This window comes from Dermacentor andersoni, chromosome 1, assembly GCF_023375885.2.
Source record: "Dermacentor andersoni chromosome 1, qqDerAnde1_hic_scaffold, whole genome shotgun sequence".
NCBI lineage: Eukaryota > Metazoa > Arthropoda > Arachnida > Ixodida > Ixodidae > Dermacentor > Dermacentor andersoni.
Window position 1 is genome coordinate 63,758,395 of NC_092814.1, and position 24,534 is coordinate 63,782,928.

The following is a 24,534-nucleotide window of genomic DNA, read 5'->3' on the forward strand; positions in this document are numbered from 1 at the left end:
AACGCTGCGAGCCCGGAACTTTCCAGTAACGAACGGCACGCGCGTTATCAGAAGGGGCACTCCAAAGGGTGTAAACTGTTCTATGCTGATAACGGGCGTGCCGTTCGTTACTGGAAAGTACCGGGCTCGCAGCGTTAAAGAAAGGAAACGCATCAAGGCAGATAACGATTATTGTTGTGTGGCAGAAGGGGCAAGCCAAAGGGTGTAACTTTGCCTAAGAGTGTACATAGTTTCGACGGTGGCAATACGTTGTGTCGCTATATTCGATTGAATACTAACACATGACCGTCGACAGTCATCGTGAAGTGGGTTCTGCCGCAATCTTTTATAGTGGTTTTACTATACATGTTTGCACATGTATAGTAAAACAGTGGCTGCACATGTTTCCCATAAAAAATAATTTGCCACCACTGAGAGCAAGAATGCTGCAGGCAAGTTCGCTGTAATTTGCGTCGTTGAGCGCTGGAGTTATATAATACACGAGTTTACTGTCCCTCGACTTTACGTTTTTCATACGTACCAACCTTCTCGGTCCTAACATGGTGGTCCCGGGGTAAACTGCGGTTGTGCGTGTACGTATATATATATATATATATATATATATATAAGAAAAAAGGGAAGAAAGGTGCTTTTTCTGCAGCCCAAAAAGAGAGTACTCGACACCGGTATTAAAATCATATGTCTATGTTAATATGGCGTACTGTACCTGTGTTATTATAAGCACGAAGGAAGGGTGCCCTGCGGCGACCAAATTGAGAGTCCTTGAACGAAAACTATGGATTTATTTGCTTCTAATTTATTATATATCTTAAACTGTGTCGATAATCCTAGAGGTGATCTGGACAGATGTCACCTTGTCTATGTTATAGTCTCAATCTAGGGTAAAGTGTACTAAATTCTAGTACACTGCATCTAGGGTGTCTCCATCATAGAGTTTCACCATAGGCCAGTGGAAAAAATAATCTAGTAACGTTGAGTGGAAACTCTATAGTCTCCATAGAGTTTCTCACTACATTACCACTGACCAACACTACGGAGATCATGCAACAGCACACTGCAGCTCGAAGAACCACTTGGGGTGCTTCAGGGTGCCTCATAATAGTAGCACCAGTTGTACAACTTGTAAGACCTCCATAATGTAACAAATAATAATACCAGGGTGTAATAAAATTCTAGTACGCCCTAATAATACCTACAATATGATAACAATACAATACGTCGCTCAAGGCGTGGCGCACCAGTCGGCGTCTGCATCCGATGTGAGAGGGCGCTTACAGTCAAGGAAGCCTGCGTGTAGCCGTAAGTAAGTAGCACAAAGGATCTCGTGCTGAAAATTCAAATTAGAGTGCATATTTTGGTCATATCGCAGTGATTGTTGCCACTTACAAGCAGTTTAGCGCCTGCTGCGAAGTGCGCAGCGTTAACATTCTATACGCACGTGATCGCGGCAACCTTGTCGGGTTCGGATGGTTTTGTTGATCTCATTATGGTTACGGCTTTTAAGTTGCGGCAGAAATGACCAGCAGCTTCCAGAAGAGCACGAGACCTGCTAATCGTGGTATTGCGGGTACGAAGTTGTCACCTCATACTGCAGAGACAGTGCTGTCGTGTGGCGTTTCTGCTTTAGATTATATTCTTGGTGGCGGCTTGCCTCTTGGGGGCATTCTGCTGGTGGAGGAGGACGCTTTCGGTACGTACTGCGGGCAGTTGCTCAAGTACTACGTCGCAGAAGGAATTGAGCAGCAGCACCACATTTATTTTGCTAGCGGAGACGTTGAACCGACAAAGTTTCTTCGCGAACTGCCTAAAGCATTGCAGGCGGATGTTGACAGTGCGGCGCAGCATGCGCCAGCGTCTATCACGAGTGATGGCGAGCTGAAGATAGCGTTCCGCTACGAACGCATGGCAAAGCAAGACTCCCTTCTGGACTACGAAGAACTGAACCACGTGTTCGACTTTTCTGCTCGAATCGAAGGCTCGAAGCTCGCCGGTGCTTGTGCAGTCACGTTCGACCCTTGCGAAAAATGGGGAAAAGCTGCTAATTGGCCCGCTGGTGCTGCTGTAGAGCCGAATTACGCGTCTGTGCTCGCCGGTGTGAGCACACTTGTTGACAAAGCAAAAGCAGAGGAGAACCCGTCGCATTTTGCAGTTAGGATCGCCCTGCAGGGTCTTTGTACTCCGACATGGGGTTCAGTAGAGGGTTTTACTTCCTTCCTTCACACGTTAAAAGCTGTAATTAGAGGGGAGCCAGTAAGTGTGTTTGTTACAGTACCGGCAGTTATTACAAGGGCGCATCCAAGCGTTCTCCGGCGTTGCCGCCGTTTGGCAGACATCGTACTGAAGATCCAGGCGTTTGAAGACCACGAGCGAGGTGCCAACCCGTTGTACAAAAATTACCATGGACTCCTGCAAATCGTCAAGCTGTGTCGGCTGTCGTCACTAGGCATTCGCATGCCGGAATGTGACTTTCTGTTTCATCAGAGAAGTAAGAAGTTTCTGATTGAAAGACTGCATTTGCCTCCAGAACTTGGCACTGACGAGAAATCAGAATCCAAATTACCGAGCTTGGCATGTGCCAGCAATCAAAAGTTTAGTTTCTGAATATCAAGAGCAGCGATTCAGTGGCTGAGTAGGCATTAAGGTTCCGCAAGTTTACTTAGTTTGAAACTAAGCAAAGCAATAAATTTTGTTTCGGGCTATCAGATAGCATTCTTCAGTGCATTGTATTTCATGTTAAAAAGTATGTTAAATTGTGATGTTGAGGTTGTCAATAACACTTTGTGTGTGGTAAAAATTTTCAACCTGCTGTTTTTAGAAATAACCCAGAACCAACTGCTATTTGCTGGGAATTGAACAGTATTGTAGCCGAACTGGTCACTTATTTTCGCTGACCTACCTGTAGAATTTAAATGCTAAAATGTATGCTCTGGTTCATATGCTGTGGTGGCTGTTATGCAATCCTCAAATTGCGAAAATTGTGTCTGCTCATTCCAGTGCCCATGACTCATAGTTAATTACAGGTTCTACTTTCCCTTGGTTGCATTGCCGAAAAAGTTTGTTGTGCATCCGAATTACTTTTGCTTGTTTTCTGAATATGGATTTATGAATTGCATATAATGGTGAATATGGTGAATTTTTTTTCTTTTTTTTTACTGTAGAGCTTTGCATTAACATCGATTTTCATATTTACACACCAATTTTTCATGCTGAATGCTAGGTTATGAGCTTATGAATTTGTGGCATTGTATTGGAATGTAAGAGGTGCATGTAATATTTATTGTAGAACTTTTAAAGAAAATAGTAGGACACCATGCCAGCTAGGAAAACTCATTTTTATGTTGTGTTTTCTTAAAACAACCAGCCTTTCATAATCTTCTTTCCACTTATCTGTCAACAAATACACTTAAGGTATAGAGAAAGTTAAGAGTTTATAAAAAAGGCTGAAGCACTTTTGTACATTTAGCTTTTGCTTTGTTGGAGCATTTGTTGGTTGCATGTCTTTTGTTCCTTGTGAATTGCTGTAAGAGCTTTAATTTCAAATTTCTGGTGGAGAAGTTCTAATGTGAAACTGCAGATTATGCCATGAAATGAGAGGCTAAACATTATTTTAGCTTTGCCTGTTTTCACCACTACTGTCGAGCCGTGCCTCTGACATGTGCAATTAGAAGTGGCTTTAAAGCAGTGTGATGTTTTGAACTTTGGTGTATGGTGTGATAGGGTTATTATCATGGCTAGTGTTGCAGGCAAGGAATGAACGCTATTAACATGCACTAGTCATGCAATAGCATTTTAAGTACTGTTTCATGTGAGGTAATTGGTTTGTGATTACTGTAGCATTCTGCCCAAGTTTACAAATACGACATGAAGGAGGCAGCACATCACGTGACTCATGCTAGTGGCAGCCATATGTTGTTGCCTCCTTTACGTTCATAAGGCTGAATTCTAAAGTAAGAATTTTGATAAACTGTACACTTGTGTAGTGTTGTGTGTGGTTGGTGGGTACATTGATGTAGGAACTATGACGAGCCTACTGTTGGGGTATTGTGTGAACTTCAGTGCAGATTGGGCATTTACGATTAGTTGATTACCATTGCACCAATTCTGATCCATGGAACTGTCCAGCCTGTAGCTAAGTACAGGACATTGGACAGATATTGAGTTTGCCCACAATTGTTGCTTCCCTCTTTGTGCGGTATGTGCACATGGGCTTTGTTAAGCTGTTATGGACATTGCATGCTCAGCTGTATAATTTGTTTAATTGACCCTTTTTTGTTTGTTCTGTGGTTTATTGTAAGCAGGAAATGTAGAACACTTCCATTGCTCACACTTTTGTACAGGCACACAACTATCCAGCACTGGGCCATGAGCTCGATTGGTATCTTTCTGTATCAAAGTGTGTGAGCACCGTATTCACACTGTTACATTTCTGTTCACTAGGTTAACTATAATGTGCATTAATATGTTCTATGAACAGTTGCTTGATGTTGTATTGTGCTTGACTGAATAAACTCTTTTATGCTGTGTATGGTATCTTTAATTGTGACCACAAGAGCAGTGCTTTGTGTGGGGAAAGCCAATGTGTGATCCCTGCTTGTTTGAGCAACTACTCATGTGGCAAGGTTCTCTGTTATCAACTGTGATCATTCTTTAGTTCTTGTTTGCAAGGTGCCTTGGAAATGCTTTTGTGCATTGTAATAGCATGCTGATTACTGGAGCGAGTAACCAATCTAGATGTTCATTATATTTATGTGCTGAGTAAGCTTATGCAAAAGCAACAAAACCTCACTATAATATTTACAGACCAGCCATTTTACTTCTCTAATAGCACCATTATTTAAGAGGGTAGCTTTGTACATCAGCCTTGTGCACTTATACCTCACTTCAATGTGTGTAACTTGGATTTTCAAGTGTTGCAAGGCAATTTTGGGGCTACCAACCAATGGAATGTAGTCTTCAGCTTTTCTGATGCCATTTTATTTTCTGAAATAATTGCATGTATGAGTGCTGCAATGTGTGTAGCTATATTTACATTGACTTGCACTTACAGCAGTTTCCTTGCAGCAGTGTTGGTTAGTTACTCATCGATTTGATGAGCACTGTCTTTTTTTCTCTTCTCTTTAGGAAAATCTAAGAATACAACTGGAAGAAGCCAAGCAGTGCTCCTTTCTTAATCAGGTGAGGCTGCAAATTAAAAAAAAAAGTTGTGAACCTTTTATGTTGCTTTCTTTTTCTTTCACGTTGGTTGCTTTGTCACCACACTGGTGCCAATTGCACAAAATAATGTGCTTGTCAGTATGATGTTGATAAATGAATGAGACACACACTGCTGCTTGCCTCTTTGTGCAAGTGTGCACATGGTCGTGTTGCTAAGCAACACTTCCATTGTCATCCGAGACCTTTTGTAATGCAGGTTTTGCCATATCAAATTGCCCATGTTTCAATAACTTGCCTTAATAGATGTGGCAGTGTCTTTTTTGTCTCACAATTTTGATGTCACTTTTGCAAAGAATCCCAGTAGCCACGTTTTTCTAGTCTCTGATCTCTCCCTCTTGATAACTGGGCTATGGAAGGAGAGTCACTGGGATCTTTGTCAAACAGTAATGTTTTCATGTAGGTAATGTTATTTTGCAGAAATTTAATAAGGTACAGATGTGTGTCTGAGGCTTGGCTCGGCCACTTCAAAAGTTGCATATTCATGCCTTTGACAGCCCTCATCAGCCTTGTAGTTTGCACTGCATTCCCAAACCAAAAGGAGGCATTAGCACAACATTTTAATGCCCTTGCTTAACTACTGATAAAAATGAAGTGCTGCTTATCTGAAGAATTGCAAGCACTGCATGAAATGTGTTGCTAAAGTGGGCTGTATGCAAAGTGGGCTCGTATGGTGGTTATGATTGTAGGCATCACGTGCACTTTTCTATACCAGGCATAACTAAACTTGGGAATCTTGTTTTACCTAAACATCCATCAGTAAAAAGAAGGAAGGTTTTAGGACAGTTTTGGCCTCCAAATGTTTGCGCCCTAGGCGGTGTGTAAGGACTGCACTTGTGCAAGAGCTACACTCTCAGCATGGCAGCCGAAAATTAAGAGAGAGGGAGAGTTGAAAAACAAATACAGAAAGTGCTGCTCTGGTTATAAACCAACCTGCCATATTTTCGTGTGCAGCTACTAGAAGACAGCGTTTTGAGTTCACACAATGCTGCATTCAAACTAAAGGTTGTGGCATGTGCTGAGCAGCATGGTCAAGCATGCAGTCAGCCGTAGCTTCAGCAATGACAAAAAATGCTTATGTCAGTCCATACGGAAAGAGGAACTTGTAAGAGCTCATAAACTGTATTATGAAAGCTAGCATTCACTCTTTTGGTACAAAGTGACCACAGGGATTATGCACAGCCAGGGAACTTGGACAGAAACAGCCCACCCACTCTTAAGGGCCACACCTTGTCAAGATTGCAAAAAAGTGCAGCCATGTGCATGGTATCTCTTTCACTGCGGTGCATTTAAACGCAATGAAACTGCTCTTATTCATTTATTCCAAAGAATGCAGTGATAAAAGATATGAATCGTAATTGTAAATTTTTAGTGCGTCAAAACAATCAGTCAAAAATAATCATAATACAATTTTTGTAACATAGCAGCTTTCATAAAGGCTGGGTATACAAGCTTGGAGGACTTTGTGCAGAGTTGTATGGGAAGTACATGGGTTAGCATGGAGAATAAATACTTATTCAGCAATTTGTAAGGCACACAAGCAAACAAGGGTGGAGGGGAGCATAAATATAATGCTGGTGTCGCATGGCCACTTCGATAGTGATCAAGCCCAATCTGGGTTGAAATTGGCTCTTATTGGCTATTAGCACTACTGGCTCCCTCCTGCAGCTTGTGCAAAAGAGCCAATCCCGACCTAGAAATTCAATCCTGATAGGACTTCATCGTGATCAAAAATGTACCTGGTGACACCTGTATTATGTTTACATGTCCACAGTTCAGTAAGTGGACACCATATGTGTAGGCAAATGAAAGAGCCTTGTAGTGTTATATTAGAAGTATATATATGTAATCTCTCTTCTCATGAGTGAAGATTTTGGCACAAAGGAACACTGAAGAAGAATGGGTTTTTTAACCACACTTGCTCTAAGTAGAACTAGCAAGCACTTGCTGTAGAATACTCAATGCAACCTGTAAATGAACTTAGTGAAAAGTAGTTTTGAGTTCCACGTAATCTTTTTCTCTGCACTATTGATGTTGAGCAGTCTTTTCTTGTTGACATTACATGCTTTGTTCCTCTGTCTTATGTTCCACAACATCTAGCAGGCTGTTCTCATTACACTTTATATAGCAGGCCAAAGCACATAAGAGCATTGTCATCATTCGTTAAATTCTGCTCGCACATTTGAATTTGGTTAACCAAAGGCTCATCAAATTACGTTGCAAAGCCCCATTGATCACATTTGTCACCTTGTCTTGTAAAAAACCACATATACGGCAAACATACTCTATGTGCCTCAGTAACACAATCTCTAAGAACATTCTCACTTGGTTATCTACATTTGTTAATTGGACTCCGCTTTCTTTTGTTACCCTGCCCCCAATAATTACTTTCACATTTTCTCAAACACCAAAATGCTCAGACTTTTGGAAGAGGAATAAGTGCTTGTATACTTGAAGCCTAGACAACCTTTGCATTGGCTACCAGAGTGGTAGCACCATTTCATTCCCTTCAAAAGCTTTAAGCCTGTAATACTTCACTGCTCAAAACATGGTGGTCTGCATTTTTGAAGTGGGAATTGTATGCAGCTCAGGCACTTTTCTGCTTGCAGTGGGAATTTAGTGCACAAACTGCAGGATTTCACTGTGTGTACATGTGGCACGTGATGCATAATCGATGCATATAACACAGGTTGCAATATTCTTATATATTATGTACAGGCAGCTCACCTTTTCTCATTTGTAGGTTGCCTGCACCCATCAATGTTGGCTCGCCTATGCTGCTGCTGCTGCTGCCAATGACTTGTGAGTATGCCTAGTATGAGCTAACATTGAGGTAAATAGGCTCTTTAGTACTGTAGGGTCCTGTACAGTATAAATGTGTGTTCTGCAACGAGCATTATTAGCTGCTGCCTCACTTTTTTGCACATTTAATATTCTCTGTCAGCCTCTTTACTGTTTCCTGTTCTGAGTGAAAACAAGTTGAAAATGTCTTTTTTGTATGAATTGCAAAGGCATTTCTTCTAGGTGTTGAATATGAGCAGAGATGTTCAGTGTAGAGCATTTCTCTCCTTGCATCCTGGCTTACTCTTTTGTTGCAAGTGTAGAAAGAGGTGCTAGACATCACAATGCATTCACACTATGCACATTAGCAGTGTGTTTCACTATATCTGCCAAAATGATTGGCAGATATAGTGAAAAGTGTGCGTGGGAAATCTTTGAGGCATTTTGCATAACCAAAAGTGGCGACGTGTGCGTCAGTTCTGTGTCCCTTGCGCTATCAACAAAGGAACTGGATTATCTTCTTGGCTGACGCTTATCCTTGTTATCCTTCTTTTTATGTTGTTTATGTCACATTCAATGATGTCTTTATATGCTGCTTCTGCAAATAAAGCGTTTGGTTGCTAGTCAGTGCTCTGTCTTGTGCTCTTTACTCGCTTGTCCTGTGTTGCTCTGTTCCTGTTTTTATTCTGAACACTATGCACACTGATTAGAGAGTTTTAGATTAGGGGACGCAAGCCATTTGCGTCCCCTAATCTAAAACTCTATTAGTTTTTTTTTCTTTAATTTCTCCATGCTCCTCATGCACAATCTGTTAATCTGTGTTTGAGTACACTTCAACCCACTTTGAACTGCTTTGTGGTGCACAAGTGTTTAGTGTAAGGGAAGGCCATTGTAATGTAGAGCCTCCAGCAAGCATCGAAGGGGTGAACCAAATGTAGAAATGAATTTGATGTGGAAAAATTGTCATTCTTTTCTTTCCTTCTTTCTTTTTACCACGAGTGCATTATAGTGGCACTAAAAGGAAATTTAAGCTTGTTGAGAAGTCCAAGATCCAAACTCCAGCTAGCTGATTCCAGTTCATCTTGCATTCCACTTCTGCCCCTTCCCTTGAACTAATGCTGGCACTGCTGTTTGGAGTGCAGGCTTGAGTTGATTCCAGTTCCCACCAAGCTCAATCAATCAGTCAATCAATTAATTAATCAATCAAATAAACAAACTTAAGATAAGGAACCCCAGATGGGTGTTTTAGCATAAGTAAAACCTCAATAAGTCTGAAGGGATGTAGAAGGAAAACATGGGAGACATTCTCACTTTGAAGCTTCTGCATCAATTACCCAAGTCGTCGAAAATTTTGGCACCATCTGTTCATTGTTAGGTAAATGTTTAGAAATGGATTACATTAGGTTTGGAAGTACTCAAAGACTCAATGCAGCAATTTTGTAAAGCTCTTCCAGCAGGAAAATGGGCAAAATACGCTAAATGCAGTGATGCCTCAGCCACGTAATCGGCACCACGATTTTATTGCGAAATTCAAGAAGTGAACTTTGGGTTCCCTTTCTTTGCTCAATAATCAACGTGTTTCACATTAAGAACTATAATTACCACTGTTACCTGTATAAATTGGTTTATTATTTCTCTTCAGTGTCCATAATTGAGGCCAGCCCCAGCATTGTACTCTCGGCATGAACATTTTTGTGAAATGCTTGCCGTGCCTATTTTAGTTCAACGAGTATACAGTAGTATAGTATGCTAGGTTTACTAGTCTATCAAGTTCATTGGAAGCTTTAGCTTGGGGCCAACCTTGATGCCACCTTTTAGATACCTGTAAAACGCAGAAATGCTTTTACGAGACAACCGCTGACTGGTTTGAATGGTATTTGCTTCCTTTTATTTCAGAAAGTTCAATTCTAGTGACGATAGGAAGCAGAATTTTGATTTGCGGCGGAAAAATTTTTACATAAGTTTAGGAACGTCTGTAAGTTTATAAAAAGTAGAAGCATGAAGTTTACAAATTTTTAACTCTGGACCAAGAAAAGATATTGCATTTCTGTAAGCTGCATCCATTAGAACACCTAAAGCAGACAAATTTGATGTATGAGTGTATAGGTTACATGAAGTTATTACAATGTTTACATTAGTTTTGCAAAAGTCTTGCCAACATATTTCTGCTATATTTCAAAGCGGTGTGTAATACATCAATTTTGTCCATTTTAGATGTATTAGGTGTAGTTTACAGAGTTGTCATATGGTCTTTTGCTCCTGAGTTATAAAGTTGTAAACTCTATAATTTGGTTTTTGAAATTTTGCAATGTTCAAAAATTTTGATAAGAAAATCGACTACCTAAATAAACAATCTGCTTCACAGTTACTAGATTTTAACCTTTTCTTGTAAATGCAACAAGCCTCATGAAATATGGTGCAGTGGTTACAAAGGAAAGCAATTTCTCCTTTCTCGCGTATCTAGGTAGGAGTCCCTGTGCTAAAGCTTCCTCTTAATCACAGGGCTTGAGTGGGAAAATTGTCATCCTCCCGAATGTAGTGTGAAGCTACGGAAAGGAAAGCTTCGCATATGGCCAATCACTTCTGCGAAATTCCGCAAGGTGGGAAAGGTTGCCGCACAACTGATTTCCCATATTCAGTGTCCCTTTGCTTCGAGCTGTTGATTAATTGGCCCTTGCATTGTGATCTGCTAGCCTTCTGGCTAGCTCAACTGGTGGAGTGACCGCCCCAGACAGTCGTTGGTCCCAGGTTCGAACCCCACACCAGGACATATTTTCTTCAACTGCAAAGCCTTCATTTCTGAGAGACCTGTACGGGTTTCTCAAAAATTAGTCTCAAAAAAGTCCTACATGTACTACACAAATGCCATTTAATTTGATTTCTCTGTGCCATGCTGGCCTCTCACCAGGTTGTGGCATTGCAAACAAACAAGTGCTGTGTATAGATAATTTGGTCTGTAAAATATTGCACTGATATATGCCTTGAAAACAGCTGCAATTCAAAAGAAAGCCTGCATGCCCTTTATTCAGACCAACCAGCCATCTTGCTAGCGGAGATAGCAGATAAATGCAGTAAATAGAACGAGTTGGTTTGTCCCTATTAGTGAATCCTGTGCAGCCCTTCACACACTGTTTATCTTCACTAACAATTGCTTTTAAAAATTTTTTGTTGGTCATATTCCCTCGTTTTCTTGTGAAGACACCAGCAGTGACACTGAATACTCTCAAGATGTGCACACTGAAGGCAAAGGCTTTGCTGTAACGTACAAACACCTTGTTCACAAGAATGGGGTTACTCATTGCTGCGATGCTCATGTCTGGGTCCTCTATGAAGCGCAGCACTTCATTGTTGCTGGGGCTCGAAGAAGGCACTCTCAGTAGGGCCAAGGGAATACTGAAAGAAATCATCTATAGGCGATTTCCTTGCATCAGCGTCCAAAGTGGCCATTGTTATCGACCCAAAGCAATGCAAGTTGTGGGTTTGTCTGTCTGAACGTGTGCATCCACGAGGCTGCTGCGTGGAACCACCACGAGCATTCTATTGTAGTTAGCGCCAGATTCAAGTACTTAAAGCTGCGTCCCCTGTTACAGCTTGTCTCATCAATAAAGTAACTGGTTACACGTAATTGGTTACTGTTGGGGTTGAGGACGGACTTCGGGATGAAAACAAAACTTGGGAGGGTTTATTTTACATTATATACAGAGAGGTGAGAGTCAAGTAACAGTCGTACAGTCATTACGGGCCGGCAGCAACTCGGACGCTGCGGCCCGCGGCAAGAAGTTCGAGAGAGGTGAATCAGGGAATGCTCTGGTCTCTCTGGAATGCTTCTTTTAAACCCTTCGAGCACTGGAAGTCGCGTCATGTTCGGCCAATGAGAGAGCCCGCTCCGATGACGCCACCTTCGGCCAATGGTAGGCACCCGTGCGGTGATGTCACACCCGGCGGCTCCCCGTGGTCTTGCCTTGCTGTGGTGCAATGCTCTCTTCAAAGGCGGAGAAGGGGGGATGATTGGGCTCCATTGTCCGAGGGCCCACCTGCTCCCGGTGGTACGGCCCCGCTGTGGTGGCAAATGCCTTCTTCAAACCCGACCGGTGCGACGCGGCCAGGCCTTCCCGGTACATCGCAGCCGTCTTGTTTCGGGACCCACTTTCCTTGCAACAATGCCGGGCTATCCCTTCGTTTTCTGGAAAACTCAAGCATTGAATAGCTACCGGCGGCGTACGAACTTGTTGGCACGTGAACTTGTTGGCTCGAGCGATCCTCTGGAATGTGCTGCGATTCGATGTGGTCCGGGGGAACTCGAAGTAGGCGCAGGAAACAGCTCCATATCTAACATTACCGAAAAACAATATTGAATTACAGTGAACATTACTGAGTAAAAAATGTAATCTATCAATTACAAAACTACCGAAGAATGCAATTGATTACAAGTAAATAATTATGTGTAAATCATTACATAGAGATCTCAATGCAGAGTATACGAAATTGCTATTACAGATGTGCCACCCAGTAAGAAGGGAAGAGGCAAAAGAAAGGGTGCGGGGCTCATTGCCTTTTAATTAACTGCATGCAATTTAACTAAATTTATTTGCGCCTTCCATCTTATCAGTGCATGGGTTGTTTACGACAAGAACAAATAAACCTTAGTGATGTTAGTTTTATTTCTTAAATTATTGTTACAGAAGTGAGTGCATTTCACTTCGCAGGCTGTTGTTCTAGCATATTAGCCACAATGAGTTAGACATTGCCGAACGCCTGAACTGCACATTAACTGACATGCTAGCAATGTATGTTTCCTCCGGTCATCGCGACTGGGACATTGCTCTACTATTTGTCACGCTCGCCTACAATTGCTCGCGCCACAACACAGCTGGCTACTCACCCTTCTATCTTCTCTTCGGCCGTGAGCTGACTTTGCTTTTCGAGACTCACCTTTCGACCACACTCGACTCGCCGACAGAGTACACTCGGGATGTCATAGCCAAAACAACCCTAGCACACAAGATTGCCTGCATTCGTCTTTCTACTTCACAGACACGCCAGAAGTGCCGTTACGGCCAGCGCCATCACGACGTGGACTACAAACCAGGTGCTCTTGTGCTAGTTTGGTATCCAACTCGGCATGTTGGTCTTTCGGAGAAATTCCTCTCGCGATACTATGGCCATTACCGCATCATTCACTAGGTGACCCCTGTCACATATGAAGTGTCTCCGCTGGATGCCACTGTGCCTTCACCTCTCTCCGACATCATCTACATCAGCCGTCTCAAACCTTACCTTTCTCAGACCAATGAGCCGCACCAATAAGGTGCTTTTTCCGACGGGGGTGATGTCACAGTCGGTAATGTGGGAAGAAGAGGACACTGATAGTGGCCTTGGAAACGACGAGAAGAGTTTTAGTATTATTGCGGCTCTACGCTTGTTGGCTCAGCCATTAAAAGCCATCTGTGAATAGACGCACGTTTCTTCCTTCCTGTAACAATAGTCTTAAGAAATGACTTCCAGCAGGTTGAGTATGCTAAGTGATATTGTACATTCTACAAGCTTATTGCCCTTTTAAGTTTTTTTTCTTACGAATTACATAAGAAATGCTTGCCTGTGAGTGATTAAATGAAATAATTTAATGTGATATAGTATGATATTGAGAAAAAACTGAAAATTCATTGCAATTTAGTGAAGAATTTGCACTGTGTCGTGCAGTGAAAGTGCTCTGATTTAGGTTCTGTTAGTATCCAGCTAATGGGCAGATATTTTGTACTATACCACAATTTCGTTTTCCTGTTTTCCTTTCTCAGGCCTTGTACTCCAATCAGCATAATCTGCCTTGCTAATGGATACTGCTGACGAGCCTAGCATGGCGTGCCAACAGGTTTGTTTTTATATTCTTTCTCTCTGTATTTGGGTGTCTTTTGCCAACTAAGTCAAGGATGCTGAGGACAAAATAAAGCAGACTCCTGGTTTCAAAATGCAACCATTTTGATCAGAGCATTTCATGGTGTTTAATGTTATTGTGGTAGGACAGCTGCTTTTACAATTTAGAAACAAGGATAGTAAATGTGGAAGGTTTTTATTTGGCTATCATTAAAGAAAACTGAACACAATGCTTTGGAGAAAATTATGTGTTGAAGGAAGTGGCCTAGTGTGTGTGCGTGTTGCAGGTATTTTATGTTTGGAATGGGTCACCGAGGCCTTACCTCAGAGTGCCCAAATGAGGACAAAGCCGTTTGCAAAAAGGTTACACAAAATGTTTAGTACACACAAGAAGGAAAGAAATGGGAAGTAGATTACTAACACTTAGTAAAACAATTAACAGCAGGAGGCAATTGAACGCACATTCATGGGCGACAACTCATGTGTAACAGTATGCAAGAAAGCCAACGGCAAAACACGGTTACTAAAAAATGTTCACCATTATGTGCTCACCCTAGTTGTGGTCGAGTAGAGCACTGAATTGGAGATGGCTGGAATACAGTGGTTCTAAAGCTGGCTGAGTGGAAGTTGGCCCAGCATGAAGAACTTTGCAGGTCTGCAAACTTGGACCCACAGCCTGACTGTGTGTTCTGCCCACAGGCGCAGGCTTAGGAGTCCACAGGCCTTGTGGTAGAACCTTGTGGCCTGGCAAAGTCTCAAAGCGTTCTCTAGTGGGGAGGCGTTGGCTGGCCCTTGATTGGTTGCTTCAGTTGGGTGAAGTCTTGCCAGTTCCAAGTCCAAAACACACCACATCTTCAACGCCCAGTCCCGTGGCCAACCTTCTTGCCCAGCTTCCTGCAACTTTGCGTTACACCAATGGTCTCCGCCTTTTTTCTTTCTTCAGAGCATTGTGATCCCCCAGGATTGGTCTCTTTGAAGCTCTGTGGTTCCCAGCGACTGGTCTCCTCTAGGCTCATCGGTTTCCAGTGATTGGTTTTTTTCATTTGTTTTCTTGTCCTGCATTCCCTCGTGCTCTGGTCGTCATCTTTCTTTTCGTCTTCACGGAACACTGCACTCATATTCGTGCACTTCACCCACCACAGTGCGACACCTGGTACTGAAGCTCTAGGACTAGTACTCGTACTCTTAATAGGGGCGACAAAAATGTGTTCTGAGTAAGACATGTAAGAGTCTTCTAATATGCAAGCCCATCTTGTGCAGAAATTCCACCAAAGATGCCTTTGTTAACATTTGAATGAAATTTTTATTGAGCAACAAGTTAATGAAATTCGCAGATTCTGAGACTTACAAGAAATGATCAAGACAGCTTACTGGGACAATACTCTGTCTCTTGGACAAATCCTTGAGTTGCATGGTTGATTTCACAGCAAAAAGGAAGAGATGGAGTATGCCTTGTAGAGCGCACTAACATTGCTCAGTTGCTCTAGAAAAATGGTCATGAAAGTTCATGGTCTATTGTCATAGGTTGTTTTTAGGGGGATGTGGCTTTGAAAATCAACTTCCTTATTTCTTCATGGATATTGGTGAAAATTGGCACAAATGTGTAGAATGTCTCCCTAATGCTTCCATAAACGTTTCAGAGTGACACCTTGAGAACATTTTATTGAGCAGAATTTTTCTCCCTTGTTTCTCCCTTGAACTTTGTAAGGCCTGGGGAGCTTACAAAACGCGATGGAAGGCTTGTTGAGTATTGACTGTATAGCTAAATGTGTGCTGAAAAGTGTGACAGTCTGGATTTCCTTTTTTTGCAACACAAATTTTTTTGGAGTGTTAATTTTTTGTTACCTTCGCATAAAGCACAGTTTCGAGGTGAACGAATAGCCACATCATAAATTTATAAAAAGTCAAGATACAAAAGCAAGTCTGTCATGCCCTGCGCTGTAGCCCAAGGAATGTGACAAGAAAAAAGAGTCAAAATAGGCTGAACAGTAGCAACGAAATCAGCTCCACAAACTAAGCAGGAAGGCAAAAAAAAAAAAAAAGGAGAAAACGGCTCTCAAAGTTTCACCTTCTTTTCAGTTCTCTAAGAGGCACCAAATTTGTATTGTTTGGTGTGTTTTGTGATGTGGGGCTTTTTGGACATGTGGTCTCTGGTCTGGTGTGCCTTTGTCCCCCCTCCCCTTTTTTTTTGTATGGCATTCTTTGCTGCTGCTCTACAACATAGAGCATGGTGCTTGGGTTTCAAACCAAGTGAGGTGCACAACTCTGTGTGGACATGAATACAGTTCCAGTGTTATACCTGAAGACTGCCTCATTGTTAGCAGTCTCCTGTGCAATCAGTGAGGCATTTTTTTCTTTTGGTAGAAATTACCATGTTACTGAGTGAAGGCTCTCGGTCATCTTCCCTTGGCAATGGCTGTGGATCTTAGTATCAGAGAACCGCTGATACATATGCAGCTGTTAGGTGCTTTCCAGCTTGTACTTTTGTATAATGCCTCACTTCTGCAGCCAGGTTTCTGTGCCAGCCCAAGGGGCCTAGTGAACAGGGCTCATTATGAGGTACTCTTTATGAAGGGGTGGTATGATTAGTGTTGTTACGAGATATTGTGACCATATGATAATAGAGTTGACGCTCAATGTGCTTAGTTGCGCAGTCCGAGGTGCAGATGTGCAAAATGCCTAACTGTGGGCTCGAGGAGTCTGCACTTGATGTGCATAGTCGCACAGTCCGAGGTGCCGACATGCGAAATGCCTAGCGGTGTACTTGAGGAGCTGACACTCCATGTGCTTAATCACGCAGTCGGAGGCACCGATGCACGAAATACTTAGCTGTGGGTCTGAGGATTGCGTGCGCGATGTGCTTGGCCGTGAATTCCAAAACACCAAGTGCTGAAAGGCTTTGTCGTGTGTCTGAGGATTCCGCGTGCGAAGCTTGGTCACCAAGTTCGCGTCCCCGTTACTCGGAATGCTTAGCCACAGGCCTGACCTCCACAAACGGAGCGATTGGCCACGCAACTGTGATGTCTGCGTAGCGCCCGTTTTGACACTCGTCGAGATTACGGAGTGTGGAGACTCTCCAGAGCTTAATGCAATCCAGATTATCAATGCAGAATAGCATATCAACAATGACAGCTCTTAGCTGACTTTTAATGACGGTCTTGGCAGAAGAAAGATTCCCAGAAGGTTTGTGGTAATTGCTTTCTTCTTGATGGCACTGCATCCATAACCAGGTGTTGGTGGGAATTGGTTACCACCTTAGTTACCTTGTTGCCTCCAAGGTCCTGAGGACCAGTCAGTTTTCTCGTTTCCAAGATTTGGCTCTGTGTAGTTTTTTTTTTTTGTTATTCAGAATAAAAATGCCCCTAAAAGGAAGATGCTTTAGGAATGTTGAGAATATCAAAATAACTTTGATAGCAAAACTGGACAGTGTGCAATTTAAATAACTTTAAAAGCAGCTTAAATTGTCTGTTAGTACAATAAAAATGAATCAAAGGAAATGTGGTGGCTCCTCTCGAATACTATAAAAAAAATTTTTGTTAGTACATTGAGGTCTTGCTGCACTTGCTGCAGTTCTTGAACTGCATAGTTTTATCGTTGGCCAACTGTATTTGTTATTTCTCAAACTTGTTCTGAATGTATACTTATTGCAGTTCGTCGGCATTTTTCGTGTCTGTGTCCGTCAGTAAAAATGTGGGCCGATCTCGGTGGTAGTGCAGGGCCAGGAGCAGTGGCTTGTACCGCTGTAAGGCAGAGGCCTAAGCACTCAGCAAAGTGGAGCGAACAGTGCATGCATTCTTTAGAATCACGTATACAGCATACAGAACAGCATACGTTTCAATAAAGAACAAGCACAGAACAAAGCACTCCTGATTAGAATGCAAAGCACGTAGCGCTCCCTGCATATGTGAAAGATTACTGTTGCGCAAGCTGCCACACCGACGGCAGCTTGCGACATGGGGAGTGATGTCCCTAGCCTTTCCTATATAGAAGAACCAGCCTAGCAACTGGTTTCAATGTTGTTGCAGCATCTCTGTGGGCAGCGGTGTGCTGTGAAAATTACTGTTACTACCATTACTATAAATTACCATTACTACCATTACTCTAAAGCAATAAAGTATTGCATACCCCCCTCAGCAGTTGTAGTGGCGGTTTTCAACAGCTTCGCTGGACATCCAGTTTCGCAAGGCCGGGGTGGCGAGTCAGTTTTTTATTTGCAATTTCTAAATGCATTTACAGCTTTGTTGTACAGCCTGTGTAACTTTGAATGCTTCCATCTCTTTTTCCAGTTAGTAGTGAGCTGCAGTGCAGCCTATAACGAATCTGGTAATTGAAACATAGGGTGGGTTAGGGTTAAGTGTGGGGAGGTCATGAAACCTAGCAATGTTTGGTTAGTTCGAAAATATCACCATGAATATGCTACAGATGTAGCACCACCACTGGATTGGCTTACCAGTAGGGGAAAATGTGTTGGCACTGATCTGGTGCCTGGGTTCACATGGTAGAAGCGCAATGTGCTGCACGCCGCACCACAGATGCACTATTATGCACTGCCATAATATAACTGCTTGAATTCAAATCACAACAGCAGGAAAGTGATTTGGATTGGAATGTCAGCATAAAGGGAATGAGTGCAATGTTAAAAAGAAAGGTAAAAAGAAGTTGGCAGGCCATAATTGTGGCTAAACTTCGAATGTACTGATATGAGCATTTTCTCTTTTTTTTTCCTTTAATGAATAGCTGTTGACCTTGTAATTATTTTTTTAATTATTATTTGTAATTGTTTGTAAGCGTGGCACATGGCAACTTCAAGTGAGCAGGTTCTTGTGAAAAAGCCTAAAACATCTTCACATTCATCTTTTTCTCGTAGTAAACTGATGGTATCACGAGATTATTCTCGCAACATCGGAGCATACATTATGGTTTCTCTGCTGATGTTGAAGACTTGATTTATATTGTGCCACACAAACTGTTTTTAGCTGTCAGGAATTGTATAAATGTCAATGGCAATGTTCTTTTCAAAACACTATTCGGTATGAGCATGGAAAATGTTTTGGCTTTACTTGAGACCAAACTAAAGAATGCCTTTATTTCATTTCACAATTGGCTGTTCTTACAAAAGAAGGGTATTTGTATAGGGCCATGCATAGCACCATTGCTTTGTGACATTTCCCTCTTAAAAATTGATATAGTATTATTTGAAAACTGCTTTCAGGGTATGCATGTGTGTAACATTTTTAGTTATATGGACAACTTTAATTGTGATGAACTGAGTTAACAACTGTTTTCAGATTGAAAAGGATTTAAACGATATCAAACTTTACAGCAAAGGCCTTCTTAGCACATTTGAAATTTTAGGTTTAAGACTCATATTTTTAAGGACCATGTCTGCTGGTGCTATTCACCGTGAGCAAAGAAAGAGCTGCCATATGATTACACTCACTATAAACTTATGAAAAGAGCTATTAGTAAACTTTGCTTGGTGTAAGCACTCAAGAGGTCACATGTTTACAAGATGCAGGTCAGTTTTAATAATCATTTAACTGCGCTTTCTAAAGCAGCTTTCTTTCATTCAGTGCTAACATCAGTGGCTGAACCCCTGCTGCAGAATTTGAAAGTGGGCACGCAAGAGCCAGTGAGCAGAGTGGTCAGGGGCCAGATGTTGTGAACTATGTACAAAAGATGTGCACAATTTGAAAGAAAAGTGGGGAGCAGAGGTAGAGTGCCTGCTGTGTTCTTCACCCCCAACAGGCTAGCCCAACTTCATGGGCATCTAAGATAGGCTGCCAAGTGAAGCCATATTCACACGATAAATATGCTCAGCACTCTACATGACATCATGCAATGATGGAGGTCCCTCCACTGTTCCTTCATTTGCATGGTCGGTTTTAGGGGTGTCAGTGTTACCAGATGAATTCAGCTGGCCCGGGAAGTGCGAGCATCCAAGTGCTGCTGCATGGATAAAACTGCCAAGTCTATTATTCAAGGGCACAAAATACAAAAGCATGTATTTCCTCCATCAACATGTAGTTTTGACAGTGATGTGACGCTGTTGAGCTTGCAGTTGACTTGACAGCCAGTGTGTGCAGCGCATCACTTTCCAAGCTGATAGACCTTCCATAATCCCTCCTGGACCCAGCACATTACCGATGGCAGTGGGGTGTCGAACGAAAACCATAAAAGGATGGCAGGCCGAGTTAGCCCCAGGGCTGAAGAGAAAACTCCTGAGCCACAAATATTCAGCACTCAGCAGCTTGAGGCAGAATGGGAAAAGGTATGAGAGCACTGGCGTCACCTTGAAGTGCAGGTGAAAGAGGTGCGTGCATAGTCTGCACTTCGGCAACAGAAAGAGTGTATTCCCCTGGAATACAGCGTAGTCTAACGACTGCCGAAATGGTGACGCAGCAAGGATATTTTGTTGTGGTTGAGTTGGTGACTGAGCACAAAGACACAGTTCGTATGGTGTCACAACATAGCTCCGCAGATGACTGGAAAGCTGATTTGTGTGGCGGGGCAAGGGAGGGAAGACGGGACAGCTGTAGCATCTCTGATGTTGGGGCGGTCAAGTGCACGGCAGGCAGTGACACTGCAAATGAGGCAGTGACGTTACACACACAGGCGCTGGCAGTCCCGGCGTTTGGTAAATCATCTGTGATCGAGGGTTTTCTCATGTCCACTGACATTCTCAAGACAAAATGGCAGATGCCTCTGAAAGCGAGCCAGTAGCAGGAAGAACCAGGTAGGTGTGGTCAGATAGGTGCTGTGAGAATCATCACAGTGAGACGTCAACTGGCAATGAAGGCTGTGAGCTCGCAAGGCGCTCTAGACAGCAAGTAGAGCAGAATAAGATTATGCTCTTTCTGTCCACCTCGGTTTTTTTCCTGTGTTCGTCCTTTTATACGCGCAACTCTTCCTAACATAGCTCACGGATGTTCATTCGTTACTTGAAGCAAGTGAGGGTTGTGTTTCAAGCCGTGTAAAAAATGCAGTAGCAGTGTTGCAGCTGTGCGTAGGCACCACTTGTCTAGTGTGGCAGCAACAGAGTTTTGGCATCAAACAAATGAGAACACCAAGTGTGCATCAAATGAAAAGAACAATGAAGGCTTGCCGCTGTCAAAGGCACTCTCGAACATAGCTGGCCATGAGGTTCCTGTCGAAGCTGGGGATTGCTATGTGCATAGGTCTGACACTATGTGCGCGAGTTTCTGGGCAATGCGGTTGTCGCACTGTGGCAGGATGTTCGAGCGGGCCATTTGACGCTGTGTGCATCACAAGATAGTTCACCCCATTTGCTGGGTGCATCCGTTCGATCCCGGCGGGTAAAGACAAGTTGGTCTGAGGTGGTTTGAAAGGAGGTGGTTGGAGTGATGGAGGTGGTTTGGGAGTAGCAACTGAGGTGTTAAAACTGAGCTCCCGACCTCTCGCGAGTTTTCTAGACATACAAGTGGTGCTCTATCTTTGGCTCTGCCAAGATTAATGCGTCGGTTCCAATGGCCACATGTAATAGCTGCCAGTAATGCCCTGTATATAAAGTCTCGTTGTTTTCCAAGTTTGACCCTTTCAGCCCTGCATATTTTTTAACGAGCATGATCTTTTTTTTTATTGTTTTGTATGGATTTACTACCGCCTAAGAAATGCCAAAATATTCATTATATTCGAATTACCCCATCAGTACAAAATATGCCATCGTGTCCTGCATATAAGACACCAGGGATTAGTGGTTGTAAAGAGCACATGAAGTACTTCAACATTGCGTATTATCAGCTGTATCTCACATTTAAACGTGGTAAAACTTGCATTATGGCAATGTGCCAGTGGTTCTCATGCGTGAAAAGCCTTAGAAAACATTCTTTGGGCTTGTTATACACGTCTTATCAATGCACTTGAATAGCCTCCATGTACTTGATAGTCGCTTTGTCGGTTGTATTTTCGTTATAGATGGCCAATTCTTCATATACGAGGCAGCAAAAGCGCTCCCCAAGCCTGCAAAAGCAAATTGTATGTCCTGCTCTTCATCGTCATCTACCTCCAACATACACACTTCCTATAAAGCAGCAAACATATTTGGCTCCTTGATAAACAGGTTTTTCTCTAAAGAAGTCCCCTTGCCACTGAGTACAGCAGCTCAGGCTGACCTATGGGAAGCTGTCACAAGCAACAGCACTTTCACTCTACATTTAGCACATGCCTTGACAACCACTGAGCCCTGGTGTCCTATATTTAAGACATGTAGATAATGGTGTGCTGTTGGCTATGCGCAAATGAGAGGCAGAACTTCCTGATATATATACACCCCGAAGCATATCAAAAACAACAAATAAAATTATAATCGCTATCGAGACTGTAGGTATTAATCAAAATATTATCAAAAGACGTAGATACTGCTGCAGTCATCTTTCTTGCCTTCTGCCATTTTGTTTTCACAACTAGTGCTTTCTGAGGAAGCCAAGGATGAAGAAACTGTCGCCTATGCTGGCGAAGGTGTATGGAGAATAGCTCAAATAATTTTTCGAGTTTGCTAACAATTTGCGTCGCAATTTAGAACAATTTCTCTCGGTGTCCTTTTTATAAGACACCAAGGCCGAAAGGGCTATGCTCTCTGTGGTGTCCCATCTCTGATGGCAAGAAGCAATGAAAGCAGCGGCGGCAGTAGGTGAAGACGGCAGTTTCTGCCTCAAGTAAGCTGGCTATGTCACCTTAAGAAGCAAGAATTTAAGGAGGAGAAATAGCAGTAAGACAGTGCAACAAGAGTTGCCAGACGTGTGAACGAACAGCTAAATCCAGCTCCTGTGATGCCCTCTGCTCAAATGGCGCAGATGATTTGTAGTGGCTGACAACACATGCAACATCTGTGTGGATGTGGTACGTCAGCATGAATGCCTTGCAATGGCATGGTATGCAAATCACATGATGCATGCTCTGCTGAGAAAATCGTCGTATTTCTCCGCTGTGTGAATATTACTGGAAGCATGCCAGTACAACGTGTATGAAATCCCCCTGATATGTGGGAAGGCCTGCGTAGGGCAAACTGGCTACTGCATTAACAATCTAATGAGAGGGTGAATAGCGTGAAGAAGGGCTTGACCATGCATCTTTCAGTTTACTGAAAATCCTGCGCTTGTCAGCAGAGATTTCATATGAAAATACTGAGCAGAAGCAAAGCTAAAATAGCATGTGTACTTTCGTAGACATTTTACAGAAGAGAAAAATGTAATGCATGTACGAGTCAAACTTCTGTTGTACAGTATAACAAAGAGCATAGCGTTTTATCTTTCAAATTATTTTGATGGTGTTTTGATAAACACCTGGTACACTTTGTTGTGGCTGTTGCACCTGGGCATTGGGGAAAATATACATAGGTGTACGTCGCTGCATTTTGAACAAAGGAATTGTTAGCACCTGTTATATGTTTCTATGTTTCTAGCTTTGTGGTTGTGTCATTGCACTGCATTATGTCCTTTAGTAAGCATCAACTAGCCAAATAATGTGTTCTCATCAAAGACAATGCAATCTCATTGTGTTCAGTGAGCGTACTCTGCTGGGGTTCAAACTTCCTAACATCGTTCTTGTATTACCTTAAACTTTCGGGGAAGTTCTTGGTTTCCCCAATGTAAAAGGTGTTGTACTCCACACACCGTGTCTGGTAGATGACACCCTGTGTTCTTTCCTTAAATGGGCGGTCTTTTGATCGTGGCAAGTAGTGCCCAGGAGTGGAAACTGGCATGCGAGCTACGTTTATTCCTTGTTTTTCTAAGACACATGCTAGTGCTTTGCTCATGCCCTTTATGTCTGACTCGTTATGATGACAACAACAATCCTTGTGATGAATGTGATTGAGGAAAAGGCACTGCAGTATGTTGACACCATGCCAAAAATATTTCTGTGGTATGTTGATGACTGCTTCTGGGTATTCAGAAACATTAAGTGTATCTAGATGCTAGTTGCCCACCTTAACTTGTTTGAACCATCTATACAGTTTACAGGACAAACCAAAAAGGGCGGCTTTCTGCCATTTGTCAATGTGCTTGTAAGAAAGGATGGAAGCTCACTCCAGTTCTTTGTGTACAGAAAACGTAACACCACGACTATTCCACTGAACACTCAACAGGATAAAAGTGGAGTGTGAGAGGAACACCCTGCCTTCCCAAAAAAGGGACAGCGAAAAAGCAGGCGGTACCACTATGTAATGCAGAGGAGCACAGAACGGAGGGTGGGAAAGCTGATCTGGTGGTGCAGAGCCAGCTTTCAGTGAGACGGTCATTACGTGGCCTTCAACCACTGCACTGGGCTGACTGGTGTATGCTTGAGTGGTTCGTGATACCTCTGTACCACTACCTCCAATTTTCATTATGTTACCAGCCTCCCACTTCACATCTGCAGCTGCGCAATGCTTGACTTAAGATTTTGTAGTGATTCCCTTAAAAGTCAGTGAAATTAATTATTTATTACCTGTGCTCTTCACGAATTGAGGTTTCACACCATGATTAGCAAGTTGACAGTTACCTAATAAAAAAAGTGAGATAAGGTTTTTGTGTCATTACATCTTTAAGACCAAGCCGACGAATAACTTTGTCAAAAGCAGCACTTTTCATATAAAATTGCACATAACAGGGGAGGAAGAGGAAAACACGTTGCTAAGCTAGTTGGTGCGTGAATAATTACTAGAATTGTGGC

General features: G+C 42.6%; 2 protein-coding genes across 15 annotated transcripts in view; both read left to right on the top strand.

Annotated features, from left to right (window-relative positions):
• Window positions 1-736: 736 nt before the first annotated feature.
• LOC126546000 (uncharacterized) overlaps window positions 737-24,534 on the top strand; it is a 196,213-nt gene continuing 172,415 nt past the window's right edge. For 4 of the 14 annotated variants that reach the window (XM_055061560.2, XM_050194053.3, XM_050194054.3 and 1 more), the window contains exons 1-4: window positions 1,252-1,303; window positions 5,122-5,175; window positions 7,955-8,013; window positions 13,788-13,861. Coding sequence is in view for 2 of the 14 variants with exons in the window: in XM_050194051.3 (XP_050050008.1) it covers window positions 13,823-13,861 (39 nt within the window). In the remaining 12 variants the exon portion in view is untranslated. Of the gene's footprint in view, window positions 1,304-5,121; window positions 5,176-7,954; window positions 8,014-13,787; window positions 13,862-21,839; window positions 21,859-24,534 lie in introns of those variants that run through there. The other 10 variants (XR_008608570.2, XR_008608569.1, XR_008608568.1 and 7 more) reach the window with 7 other exon arrangements.
• Window positions 1,294-4,523, top strand: Elp4 (Elongator complex protein 4). The gene has a single exon (XM_050194069.2). It carries the CDS (start codon window positions 1,516-1,518, stop codon window positions 2,599-2,601), a length of 1,086 nt encoding a protein of 361 aa, XP_050050026.1. The 5' UTR covers window positions 1,294-1,515; the 3' UTR covers window positions 2,602-4,523.